Consider the following 13,072-nt stretch of genomic DNA (forward strand, 5'->3'; position numbering starts at 1 on the left):
GGCGGGAGAGGTTATGGAGGTGAAAGAAAGGAATTGTTGGGTATTGGAAGAAGGACTGCTCCTCAGAGCAGGGATAAGAGGATAGTTAGAGGTGGTGGGCGGGCTTTAATTGGGCCATAATACTAGCTTAATTGTAAATTAGGGCCTGTGTTCAGATGTTAGGGCTCAAGTGGGTCTAGTTTTCATCAAGGTTAAGTGGTTTAGAAAGGCAAATCATGTGGTGGATTATCTGGCACATTCAGCAAGCTTTGATCAAGTTCTCAAATCTGGCGTGAGGTTTTTCCTCCGGTTCTAGCTCGGTCACAGAGGGCATTCCCTTCATTCGGATGTAGAGATCACTCTCTCTTTTACCCAAAAAAAAAAAGAGGAAAATGGATCTAGCAGACCGAAGTAGACCCAACTTAGGGCCAGCTAGAGCTGAACATGAGCCAGGCTTTGGGCCTAAAGTCTATTTATTTTTTTAATCTAGCTTTAGGCCAGGTCTATATAAAATTTGATATTTTTTGTGCCCAAAGTTCGCCCATGATGAGCTTTAGTTTTGGCCGTCGCTGAAGCTTGGACTTCTGGTTGGCTTGGGTTCCAAATTAGAACCCAAATTCCTATAAAGATAGGTAGGACCAAATAAAATTACACCTAACCCAATTGAAGCTGAAAATTTTTCTTTGAATGAATGTATTTTCACGATCTTTGTATCTATCTATTCAAAGCCTCTCCCAAACATAAGTGATGATGAGGAGTAATGCTATGTAGAACTCATTATGTGCACGAAAACAATTCATGCGGCTTGAGAAAATTGGTGCAAGTTATGAATTTGTTGCCAAATACAACATGTTGATTGATTATGGAGCTGTCAATTCAACCATTGTGGGCTTGATGAATTTTGCGTGTATGTATAATGGGCATCCGAAATACTTCCCGTCGGTGAGAGGGGTATCTAGTAGAGTGAGGTACCAATGGAAAGCTGATAGTTCGTTATTACGGGTAGTTCCTACAAAGGATCGGACTAATAACGTAGACCCTTAAAAATTACTTTAAAATTCTAGGACTAGACATGAAAGAATGCATTAGGATATAATGACAAATACAATGTAACCGAAGTCCATCCATTGATGCAATGAGTCTTGGTTTGAATTTAAGACCCAAAGTGAATTTATGTTGATTCTCATTCAAGCTGGACCTGAACCTGACTTGACACACTAGCAGCCTTAGTGCAACTTGATGCAGTGTAGTGGAGGTGGAAAATCTTTATTGAGCCTTTGGCAATTGGATCTTATGAGGGGAGGCATATATCTAGGCTGGTTATACTACAGTTCCCAAATTCTAAGCTCAATCAAGTGTCAAGTCAAGTCCAGCCAATTTATGACCTGTCTTGGTGAAATCCAAGCAGTGGAGCTTGCAAGGGCTCATTAGATTCTCAAAAATTCATGATTTTCACTTCAGGATGGGTTTATGTAGCCTACATAATGTATAACAACCCAAGGCATCATCTAAAAAGCCTAACCATATTATTTAGATTTCTTGATTCTGTATAAGTATCAAAGATCTATCCAACTCTCACCTAGTCTTTTTATTTTAGCCTTAGCAGATTTATCAGGATAAGCATTCAAATCTAATCAAATCCAATTATAAATACCATAGTCAATTCATGGTCAACCCAAAACTACCTATGCTGCAATGTCCTCTACTTTGCATGAGCTATGCACCAAGTCCACTCTAATACTATTTATAATAACTTAGGAGCTCATGCAAACAAAAAAAGACTTGTAGAAGTTGTTATTTAGATTCTTTGACTATATACAAATATCCAAAATTTATGCATTGAACAACTAATATACGACCAAACATATCCTATACGGCCCAGAGTATATCTGATTTATTAGACTAGCTGTATTGCATACTTGGAGGTCTAGTTGTCCAGTTAGTATTTTAGTCCATGGACAAGAGGTGCCAAATGAAAGAAGAAAATTATAATACTAATCACTATTAGACTGATACGAGGGTACAAGTAGTAAAAGACATAATAATTAAACTATAGGCCCTAACACAAAGGCCAAAGGGGTCATTACCGTTATGACGGTGGTTTGTGCCGTTATTCAGAGATTTTGCACTGCAGTCAAAGGCAGAGAGACCTTTTCCTTTTTAGATTATAAAGTTTTTTAAACCTTCATCATGGGTGGGTGACAAAGATATTAAGGTTTTAATAACACAAGATTACATATAATAAGCTGGAGAACAGACGCGCACGAGTGCTCCTCCCGAGCTTTCCAGCTGTGTGTGATGCTGCTCCGAATCATATGGTCACAAGGCGCAAGACAAATTGAGTCCATTTCTCACTGCTCCCATAGTTTTAAGAGTAAACAAATTATTTCCCATTCTGATCTCGAGATAACAAGGCCATGCCTTGCTCACAAGTTTGCATTAGTTTAATTTGAAATGAGAATGGTAAAACTTCAAGATATTAGTTATAGCAGAGCCAACTCTTTCTTTTTGTTAGAATTATTTATTCATACTTCTCTTTTCATGTAAACTAATGGTAAGCCAGACACATGAAGTACTAAAACCACATGCTATGGCCTTTTGTCAGTAGGCTCTTCATTTGGAAGTGTTCTCACTTGCTACAATATTTTGGGAGTTCCAAAACTTAAGTTGGCCTATACAGTAGTCCAACATGATGTCATGAACTTTGAAGAGGACTTTCCATGAAGACGAGTTATGAATATCTACAGATTGTCATTGAAAGAAATCGTCAATTCCAAATTCATCAGAGTATTAAACTTTTGGGTGGAGGTCTTGTAATGAAGTATTTTCATAGATACATACACATTTATATGGATATATACAGTGATATCTGGCATATTAGACTTGCAGTGATGTCAGCTTGTTTTCTTCGAGATTTTTCTTCTCCCAATGATTAGGTGAACAAATCAAGGAAAATTTCCATCATAAAGAGTAACTCAACGAAAACAGTAGTTTATTATTATACATATCCTGTTAATTTTTGCTAAGCAACTAGATGCAGTAATACTTTGCTGCTAAAGACATAATACGTATATATAGTTTGCTTAGGGAAAAGGAATTCCATCTATCTTGTTTGTTCAAATAAAGGTATGGTACCTATATATGTCCGTTGAATGCATCTAAAGGCGAATATAATTAGATGAAACTGGCTAATGGCTTAAACTATCTTAGATAAGTAATGCCCTTGCTCTCCTTTTGATTTACAACGTCCTTGCTCTTAATTTCTTCATCATAATGCTCCTCGAGTTGCATGAGGATTTAAAGGTCCCTCAACAGCCATGCATGATCTTGTGGAATTGCCACCCCTAGCTTTTAAATCCTAAGAGCTTCTCCTTAAGGCCTCGCACAGCAGAAGAAAAGATCATAATCATTATCATCCATTCACAATGACTTGGATCTTCATTCTTTCACCAACTCTTGGTTTCAACATTGCATCGAGCCGTTCATCACTAGATATTTATTCCCGTTGTGAATCCCAGATGTCAACCTGCGGCCAGATGGTCTTCAAGTGCAAAAGCACTGCAGAAGTCTATGGACAGCATGAATAACAAGAACTCCAATTCATGAAGCAGTAGAAGGATTATTTAAAAGACCCTTCGGGAAATGTACATTGAAGCTTGGAATTGGGAATCACGTGATACCATTAACACAGACTACCCCTACCAAGTAAAAATATAGAGACAACCAAAATTTAGGTAGAGATCTTAACAGTCGAAATTAGTGAAAACAACCCTTTGTTCTAACATAGAGGTGATCTCTGTGGAATCCCTTTCCTTCTGTTCATGTTTGCAGCCATGTCCTTATCAGACACTCTACTGGCCGACCTTGAGAAAAGATTTAGTCCGGTCCGCTTCTTCCGAACGAAGTTGGTGCATGGCATGCTCGCATTCTCCGAGTCCGATGAACCCATGGGCTCATATCCTTCCACCACAGTTGAGTGGGTTGTCTCATTAGTCTCATCTTCCCCATATTGGACATCATGGGGTATGATGAAGTCCGGACTCAACTGCAGCGACTCGCATTTCTTCAAGCACGACGAAAGATCCTTCTTCTGTCTCAATATGTAATCCACCTACGACGTAACCATTTCAACACGTTCAGGCGAATTTTGCTTGCATGTCTCACGAAATTTATACATAGAATATGAAAACTGATCGATAGATCATATATGCTAATAAAACCTATATACGTTGCTTACCTTACACTCGAGGGAGCAATGTATATATGGTTCTTGGAGGATCCTATCACACGAGCTGCAGAAGTTTCCTGAGCCCTTGAATTGCCTGCTTTGTGGTCTCTTCTTAATGAAGATCACTTTAGAGCTATTAATTGTATAAGACTAGAAGCGAGGAGACAAAAGAAAGGAAGAAAAAGAAGAAGAAGCAGATCAGTAAATTATCATCTATCAGCCATAGCATGACTTAATTTGCCGTCTTTTGAAGTTTAAGCATCCAAACCTGAACATTGGAGCAGTCGATAAGCTTCTCAAGGTCCTGCAGCCGCAGGACATCATGGTAGACGTAGCGCCGGACCTGCACAAGCCTGTGGTAGCGGTGCGAGGGCAGGCAGTGGGGGCAGATGGCGGTGCAACAATCCAAGCAGCATATGTTCTTTTCGTTCTTTCTCGCACCCTCATGAACCGAACAACCGATGAAGAACCTTTGCGTGTCGAGAGCCTCCAACCACGCTGGCTTCCGAATTGCCTAAACAACATGGAAGAATTGGAAGCTTTGATCATGACAACTCAACTAAAAGCATCAACTGGAATTGAGCCTAAAAGAGAGAAGAAGTGTAACCATGGCACAACAAGTATAGATAACAAGGAAAGCAAAGGAATCTTGGATGCGGTATAAGTTTTGATGGAAGATTGAAGAAAGAAGAGTGTGGAAGGGGATGAGGCTAGTGAGTTGAAGAGGTATTTATGAAGGATCACAGGAGAGCATGGGGGATATATTAATAACTTTGGCGAGGAACACAACATTTTGTCAAGGGTAGGGGGTCTTTGGTGGGGTGGGCATTAAAGAAAGAAAGATATGAGGAGAACGTGGGGGCTGTTTCCGTGTCTCCCATGGCCTGCCATTAACTAAGCCCAGCTCTCCTTGGCTCGAGAGCTCCACCATCTAAACTAATCCATGTGAGGGAGCCACCCGAGGACTTTCTTGATTCTTTCTCTCTAGCCATTTGTGGGGCAGAGCGTGGGGCTTTTGGGTTCACTAGGTCGCTGAGTCATGACACTGTCTTAGACTTTGACATGCCAACAAATTTCAGTTGCTCCTCCTAGGAAAAAATGGAAGCTACCCAATGGGGACCATAATAATGGCGCCCCTTGCCCTACCCTTGGGCAGGTCTTGTACAAGGTTTAATGCTTCTTGTGCAAGGAAGTACAACCAGTAGCGTAAGAATTGCATGCATATATGGCTATTTGACTGTATTGATTAGCAAGTTTAGTTTGGCAGTTTCGTTGCATTTAAGTGTGAGAAGCGGTCAAAGTGAGTTCAATTGAGTGAGTTGTTTAAATTTGAGCTTCAATTCTAGATGTACCGTCAGTAATTTGGATCTCCATGGTTGTCATACAACTTCAGCTGAATTAATCAGAGTGTTGCAGAGAGAAAATGCTGAGTCTTGATTGGACCCTTTTTGGTGTTCAACTTGTGATTCTTTTTATATATCATCAAGGATAAAATCGTTATTTTGATCCCAAATTAATAACAAACCTATTGAACCCTGATGTATGTTGCTAAAAACCATGTTTTATTTTTAATTTTAGGGAGCTATTTCAACAAATGTAGAGGCATTTTGTGTGAAACAAACAGTAGTTGGACAAGGCATGTAGATTTATGTCTATTGTGGAACGACTAGTATAGAATAATTGTGATTAGATAGGGTAGGGTGGTACCTTTCTTGTTTTGTTGTTGCTTTTTAAGCCTCTACATCCCTAGTTCAACCTTGAATAGGAGAGAACATGGACCCTTTAGTAAAACATCTATTAGTTCTTGGAAGTGAGAGAAATGGCATGTTAACATTGGCCAGATATTGGCAAATATGATTGATTGTGGTTAGCAATTCATAATTATGAACATAGTCAGGTATATATGGTTAAAAATTGTGACGAGAGACTAACCATGATCTCTTTTATCCCACAAAGAATGATATGAAAATTTTCTTTTTCATTGAAATCACTTCACCAAAAGAGGTGAGAGTACAAGTCTCCTTGAGTTATAGTAATTGTTCGACTTATACGGTTTGCATTTTGTTGAAATATGTTACTTTGTATGACTTCCAAAACCAAGCATATAATTACATATAGACCTTTCAAAAAAGTTGACACTAAATCTTTTTCAAGTGTTGATTATTCTTGTAAAATGGAATACACAAGCGCAATCGTGGCTAACTAGGGAATATATAGATTTCGTACAAAGGTTGGCTTACCATGTACAGAACCTTGTATGAACCTTACTGCCATGTACTACTTCACAAAAGATCTAGATAAGATTAAGCTAAAAACAAGGGGTGTAAACTTGCAAAAGGTAGCATACTCAATGTTATGTTACATAGCTCAAGCTACATACATAAGTAATTAGAATCCCACATACTATTCTTAATATCTGTTTAAGGAAAATTTTATATCCTGAATATATAGTAAATTCCAGAAATTATTGTACTAGCATGGTTTATTGATAGATGTTAATTTTCTGTACATACTAACTATTTATATATTTGCGAAAGACACTATAGTCTAGTTGTGTAAGCAAAGAGTTACATTGAATAATTTTTTTTTTTTTTAAAAAAGAAGAGTCATGGAAAGTTTTCTAGAGTTACTTTTTTGAAAATTCATATGGCCATGAAAAGCTCTAGAAAATTCTTTATAAATGAACTCCAGATACTCAAAATTGGCTTTGGAATCCATTCTCTATATATTTCTATTATCAATACAATCATTGTATAAGCAGGTGAGCAAATGATATATTCATGTTTTGAACTTTTAACACCCAGATCACAATGGAGCAACTTTGCCATTGCACCAAGATCTTTCCTTTTATTTGCATCTCCAAACTTGTTTAATAAAATTTTAATTTCTTTCTTTGATCTTACTACCATGATTCTGAGTCTATTTGATCCTACTACTATGATTTCGAGTGTGTAGTGTAGGATGTCTAGTTATAGTTTTTGAGAATGGTCTAAAAGTAATAGAAGCAATTCTTGTTTATGTTGATATAGAGGCTGCAGGTGATTCAAGATCGATATATTTGCAAGGCAAGCTGTAACTCTGAAGTATGCATGCCAATATTCTCATACATGTTAATAATTAATAGGAGTGCTACAAAAGCTTCAGCTTACTTGCTAACAAGATAGAACATAGCCGGAGACCAATCACGCAACCGTCACTTTAGCACATAGCCTTATGCACTAGTAGGTATTCATTCAGCAATTTCTTTTGCTATATGATCAGCTGTAAGTATGTTGTCTCTAGCAGGCAAATGAACAATATGTCTCAAAAGGATGACACGTCTATCCGACATATGGGTACTCGGTCCCTGAATTCATGGTAGATTCTCTCTGAAGACCATCCCTCCACGCCTCACAGCTCTTTTGTTAAATAAGAAATGGATATCCTTTCTTCACTGTTAGTTTATGATTAATCCACTAAATAATAGAAAATGTTTACCTGTGGATATCCAAGGAGAAGAAGAAACATTATGGAACCAAGAAACCAGGTATCACTCAGGAGAGAAGCTTCTTAGGCTTTGAGGAGGTTTTGGGAACTTGATTCCAGAATAATTCAAATCTTATTCTTGTGACAAAAGGACTCAAAAAGTTCATCTACCGGCTTGAACACCAACTAGTGAAGGAGAACCTAAAAATTTAGATCTAATATCTTCCACTAAAATAGATTAACAAACCAATAAATAAACAAAAAATATAACATTCATTGGCTGAGGTAGACCGTAAAACGAGGTGCTTTTTAGCCTTCTGAATAGGCTCATGGGCCGTAAACTGAATTGGTCACGGGCCCATCAACTTCTGAAAATCTATCATGGGCAGGCTGAGCTTTCCAGGCCTCTTGTAAAATTCATTTTGGACTGGGCTGGCCATCCTAAATCCAATTGAAGATAAAGTTATATGAATTGTTTGCATGTATATCCTCTAAATATATAAAGTTATATGAATGCGCTTGCATATAGGCCTTTATAAATTACTATTTTTTGCGTATACACACTTATAAATTATTTTTTTATTTTATTTCTTTCCATGTTGTTTGAAGCCCTCAAGACATGACTAATTCAAAATTGAAATGACTGGAATATTCTTAAATGGGTAGATGTGCAAAATGAATATTTTTTTTTTTATGAAGAGGGAGACAAAGCCACGGTACCTGGCCTTTATTAGAAAAATGAAGTTTACAGAATATAGGATTTGCAAGAAAGAAAAATATATGAAAAAAACAATAACAAGCTTTTACAAAAGGTAGTGGTCCGTAAGTAGATCTGTTTAACTATTCAACAAGTTGAACAATCTCATAATTGATTTGAAGGATCTCTTTATCGTTAATATGGAACTATATAAGCGTTGCATCCTGATGTAAATCATCCTTTTTTTAAAGATAGATCACCGTCTCTCAATGTGTGGCGCTAATGCTCTAAGGTTATTCCCAAGTTTGAAATGAGGGTCAAGCAGCTTCTCTGGATGCAAATGCTTCAAGTTAAAGTAGGTTAATAAAATTTTCTGCAAAACATAATAGATAAAACTTGATTTTTTTAAAGAAAATCCGAGCATCTCATTCCATAATTTCCAACAGACTGCAGCAATAAATTGATCTGCAACTTTTCTCATTGATTGTTGGAATTTTCTTTTTCTTCATTTGGTCCACAGTTCATTAATGCCAGTAGGCAATCCTCTCAGATTTAGTTGCACTTTAATTGTTGTCCGTAAACTATAGACAAATGAGCACCTAATTAGTAGATGAGAGATCGTTTCAGTTCTTCTTCCACACAGCATACATCAATCACTAACCTGCCATCCTTTCTTAGCAAGAATCTCTCCTGTATGCAGCTGATTTCTGAGTGCAAGCCATATAAAAATTCTCACTTTTTTTGGTAAAGCCGCCTTCCAAAGGCTTTATAAAAAGGACATCGAAGGCCACCATTATTAAGAAATTTGTTGTAAAAGTTCATTTTAAAATAACCTCTTTGTGAGAGTTTCCACATGCGTATAAACATATAATACGAATAAGAAAAATTATAAAGACTCTCCTCCAAGTTTGGGCCATTTATACTTAAACCCCAAATGTTTAAAAAGTGTTAATTAACCATCAAAACTTCAAATTCTTTACAATATATCCCGGCCATCTATCTCCATTATAAAATGTGTACATTTAATTATTTGCAATAATGAATTTGTAAGTGTATACATGTATTTTCAAATATTTATAAGCGCATATGTCTGTATATTGATTGAAAACCTTTTCTATTATGATTGAATTAGTTGTACTCTAATCTAGTCATTCTTTGGTTTGCGTCTTATTCTTCATAAGTTTCTTTCATATATGATACTATTTTACAATCAATTATATGTACTAGTAGTTTTTATATTATTCCATTTGGTATTCAATCATAGTGTCCAACCCTAGTTTTGTTTCACTCCTCGAGTATTAGTTCTTTTAGGTAATACCTGAATTTCTAAACTAGACTATAAGCAAAAAAAAGAGAATAGTTTACCTCAACCAGGTCGGGTCTAACCATAAACTTGGATAAAGCGCGCTCATAACCTAGATGTAAACAAACACATCTACCTGCATATAAAGAAACTCATCCCAAAACAAAATCAGAACTTCTAAATTCAGTTATAAAGATACACATCTACCTGCAATTATAGCAATATTCCATGATACAGATCATATAAGTTGATCAACAACACTTCATACAAAGCAAAGCCTGCTCATCAAGAATGGGACTAGCTAATTCATAACTTGCATATAAAGAAAAAGGTATCCAAGACAGTCTCAATCTGGATACAGAGCTAGAGATATTCATAAAAGTTTGTTAATGTTGATTAACATAAAAAGACTTTAGTACCCAAAGGACAAATCCAAAATATATCCCAACAATTACAAGTCATCTTTCCTACGATCCACAAGCCTAGAAATGCATGATTACAACCCTAAAATGATCAAATGATAACTCAAATGAAAAATAACTTGTTGAGAATGACAAAATCTCCATCACTTCAGCAGTGCATGTGATCATACATACAATTAGCAAAAAAACCTACCGAGTTTGAGATTCAACTGTTTATCAACTAACAAATTAGCAGAACTTGAGAAATCCTTTAAGGAATGAATTTTTCTTCCATGTGGGTAATATCCATTTTATGTGAAATACCCCGAAGTATACAAGATACATCCATGCAAAATTTTCTATAATCATGTATATGCTTGTGTCGAGAGATTTTTAACTTTACTGGTGACAAACTCAAACACTGCATATACTGACCCTCTCTTTGATCTAGAAACTAGGGCTCAACATCTTCTCCCCGAGATGATGACTCCCCATAAGAGCCAAAACCAAATATCAGAAGAATCAATAAGTCACCATGGTCAATGGGAAAAGATTACAGGAGGATATGATAGATGATTTGTACAATGCTAGTCTAGGACCTCTCCTAGAGTTAACTAGAATCCACAAGATATCTCTGGAACCACCACTAGTCCACTAAAACATGTAGAGAGAGAAAGAGAGAACGAGTAGAGAGAGAAAGAGAGAAAAGTGTGCGAATAATAGCCATGGAGTCTCTCCCTCATTCTCAAAAATACAGGAAGGGAAAGCGATGGGTTTTTGAGTAGCACCAACCGACGATGATGGTCAAATAACGAAGAGGAAATGAAAGTAGATCCATAGGAGAATCAAGCCAAACACAAGGCGTTTTGGCTTCCTTTAGGGCTAGCTCACTTGGCCGGGACCAATACTTATTTTACGGCCTCGAAGCACCCAGGGAAGAGGCGAAGCCGGCCCAAATCGGCAGCCGACAGCGGTGGATGGCAAAATAGAAGAAAGAACCTGAAACAAGGGAGCATTCTTGCAACTAAATTGGCGACTCATCGGGGCCAACGAGGGCAGTGGCGATGGCGTAGAAACCAAAAAATTAAGGAGAAGAGCTAGTGATCCTTACCTTAACTCTAATGAGGTATTGACAGTGGTCCGACGAAATCTCCCAATGGAACCTAAAGAATTTTCAGCAAAAAGCTCAAAACCGATGACTCTAGAAGGAGATTTTTCTGATGGGGGAGTGCGTAGAGGGAATGGGAAGGAGATTCATTGGAATTTTCTGAGGGTTTTGCTGGAGTCCGGCGTGCCCAAGAATTCATCCTTTTGTTAGAATAGTAGGAGAAGAAAATAGACTCCCATCAAGGGTCTTTCTCCCCTCACGCAATGTAAGGCACGCGCTAAAGGCCCAAGTCGCAGGTCCAGGCCCATACAAAGCCAGACCATGCCTATAAAATTTGGTTCAACACATAATGATGGATTATTTTATCATGCCAATTAATGAGATCATTATTATCCAATTATATTGAGGTTGTGATGAACTTTCAGGCCTTGGACGTTCTTTAGGTTAGTGCCTTGCAGCCGTGTCATATGGTTAACCACCGGTGATGGGTTAGGAGCGTGAGTCATCGGGTATCAAATTTTGAACTTGAAGGGTTAATCAAACTAAACGTTTCATTATTTGAGAAGTTTATCAACAAAATATCAATTATGTGGTACAAAAATTAAATCATAAATAACAAGCACTTGAGTGTTAACTATACAAAAATAATAGATTAAAATTAAAAAGATCCACGTTACTTAAAATCAAACATATATATATATACACAAACATGTTCTAACATGTATTACTTTTTTAATTTTTCAATGAAGGATTTATAAATAAAACTAACATTATAATATATGCATATGTATATGTGTGTATGTATGCACGTTTGTATGCGTCTCAGGTAATTATGCGGGTTTGGGTGGGGTTCAAGTTGGTTAGCTATAAAAATCTCAAACCTAGACCTAACCTGAAAGTGTTAATGCATTTAACTTTGTTGCCGTACAAAACTCATTCCATTGTTTGCTTGGATCAGGGTTTGGTCGGGCTTGGGTTAAGTCCCGGCCGGTTACAGCTTGGAGTGATAGCCCTGTTATAATATTGAGCATTAATTTTAAAATTTATTATCTTAGAAAATCTATTTGAGAAAGTATAGAAGAGGTTGAGTAATATCGGCCGATATGAATATATTGCATCTACTGATTTTATCGGTTTATACTGACAAACATAATGAGATCGACATTTTTACATATATCATGTCAGGAGGTGTTTGATATCCATATAGACTGAGATGGCCAAGATATCTGTGGAGGTGAAAATTTTTTCCAGAATTAACCTAAAAAGAGCAGGCCACAAAAAGTTATAGTGGTTTTTCTCATTACCATGGCACGAGCCTGCCCATAGGCTGAGGTCCGCCAAGCGGCCCAAGTCAGGATAGGCAGCCCAGTTACGTCACCGTTTCCATCCTAAATTCTTTGAAACGTGGTTATCCCAGCAACTCAACAGATGTGGAGACTATTAAAGAAGAGATCGAATAACCTTTGCTCGATCTTATTGTTGGCGAGTTGCATTTAAGCATGAAAACATCACAAGAACTATATTCTATGTCCAGCTCTCTTGTCGGCGGACAAATAAATGGGCTGAAAGCTATATGATCAGTAGGCCGATATCTACTTTTCCTATTAAGATTTAATCAGAAAGCTACACGACACTGTAGTATAACTCAAATTACTCTTTGTCCATGTGACCAGGCGCCACCAACGTCTCCATTGCTGAAGTTTCAAGTGTTCTCTCCCTTTGAACCACATACTTAAGGCATATTGGAGCGTGCTTCTTATCCTGGGCCAACGATGGACTGTAAGTGAAGCCCAGGCTACCACATAAAGAAGGGTAATCTTTTGCTTGGCCAGTGAAATTTTGCTGAAGTTGACACACGTTTAACCACTCTTAAATAAATGTCTTTTGGATT

General features: G+C 37.3%; 1 protein-coding gene across 1 annotated transcript; it reads right to left on the reverse strand.

Moving 5' to 3' along the window:
* Positions 1-3,579: 3,579 nt before the first annotated feature.
* LOC103721368 lies at positions 3,580-4,925 on the reverse strand. The gene is made up of 4 exons (XM_039117211.1): positions 4,815-4,925; positions 4,476-4,721; positions 4,217-4,357; positions 3,580-4,090 (listed from the first exon to the last, which is right to left on the reverse strand). Exons 1-4 carry the CDS (start codon positions 4,815-4,817, stop codon positions 3,758-3,760), a joined length of 723 nt encoding a protein of 240 aa, XP_038973139.1. The 5' UTR covers positions 4,818-4,925; the 3' UTR covers positions 3,580-3,757.
* Between the last annotated feature and the right edge of the window lie 8,147 nt (positions 4,926-13,072).

The sequence above is a fragment of the Phoenix dactylifera genome, chromosome 1, assembly GCF_009389715.1.
Source record: "Phoenix dactylifera cultivar Barhee BC4 chromosome 1, palm_55x_up_171113_PBpolish2nd_filt_p, whole genome shotgun sequence".
Classification (NCBI taxonomy): Eukaryota; Viridiplantae; Streptophyta; class Magnoliopsida; order Arecales; family Arecaceae; genus Phoenix; species Phoenix dactylifera.

Coding starts and splice junctions, on each gene's coding strand:
- LOC103721368 (XM_039117211.1), bottom strand. Junction 4,358..4,475: donor TCGACTGCTCCAATGTTCAG/GTTTGGATGCTT, acceptor CCTCGCTTCTAG/TCTTATACAATTAATAGCTC. Junction 4,091..4,216: donor ATTGCTCCCTCGAGTGTAAG/GTAAGCAACGTA, acceptor GTTACGTCGTAG/GTGGATTACATATTGAGACA.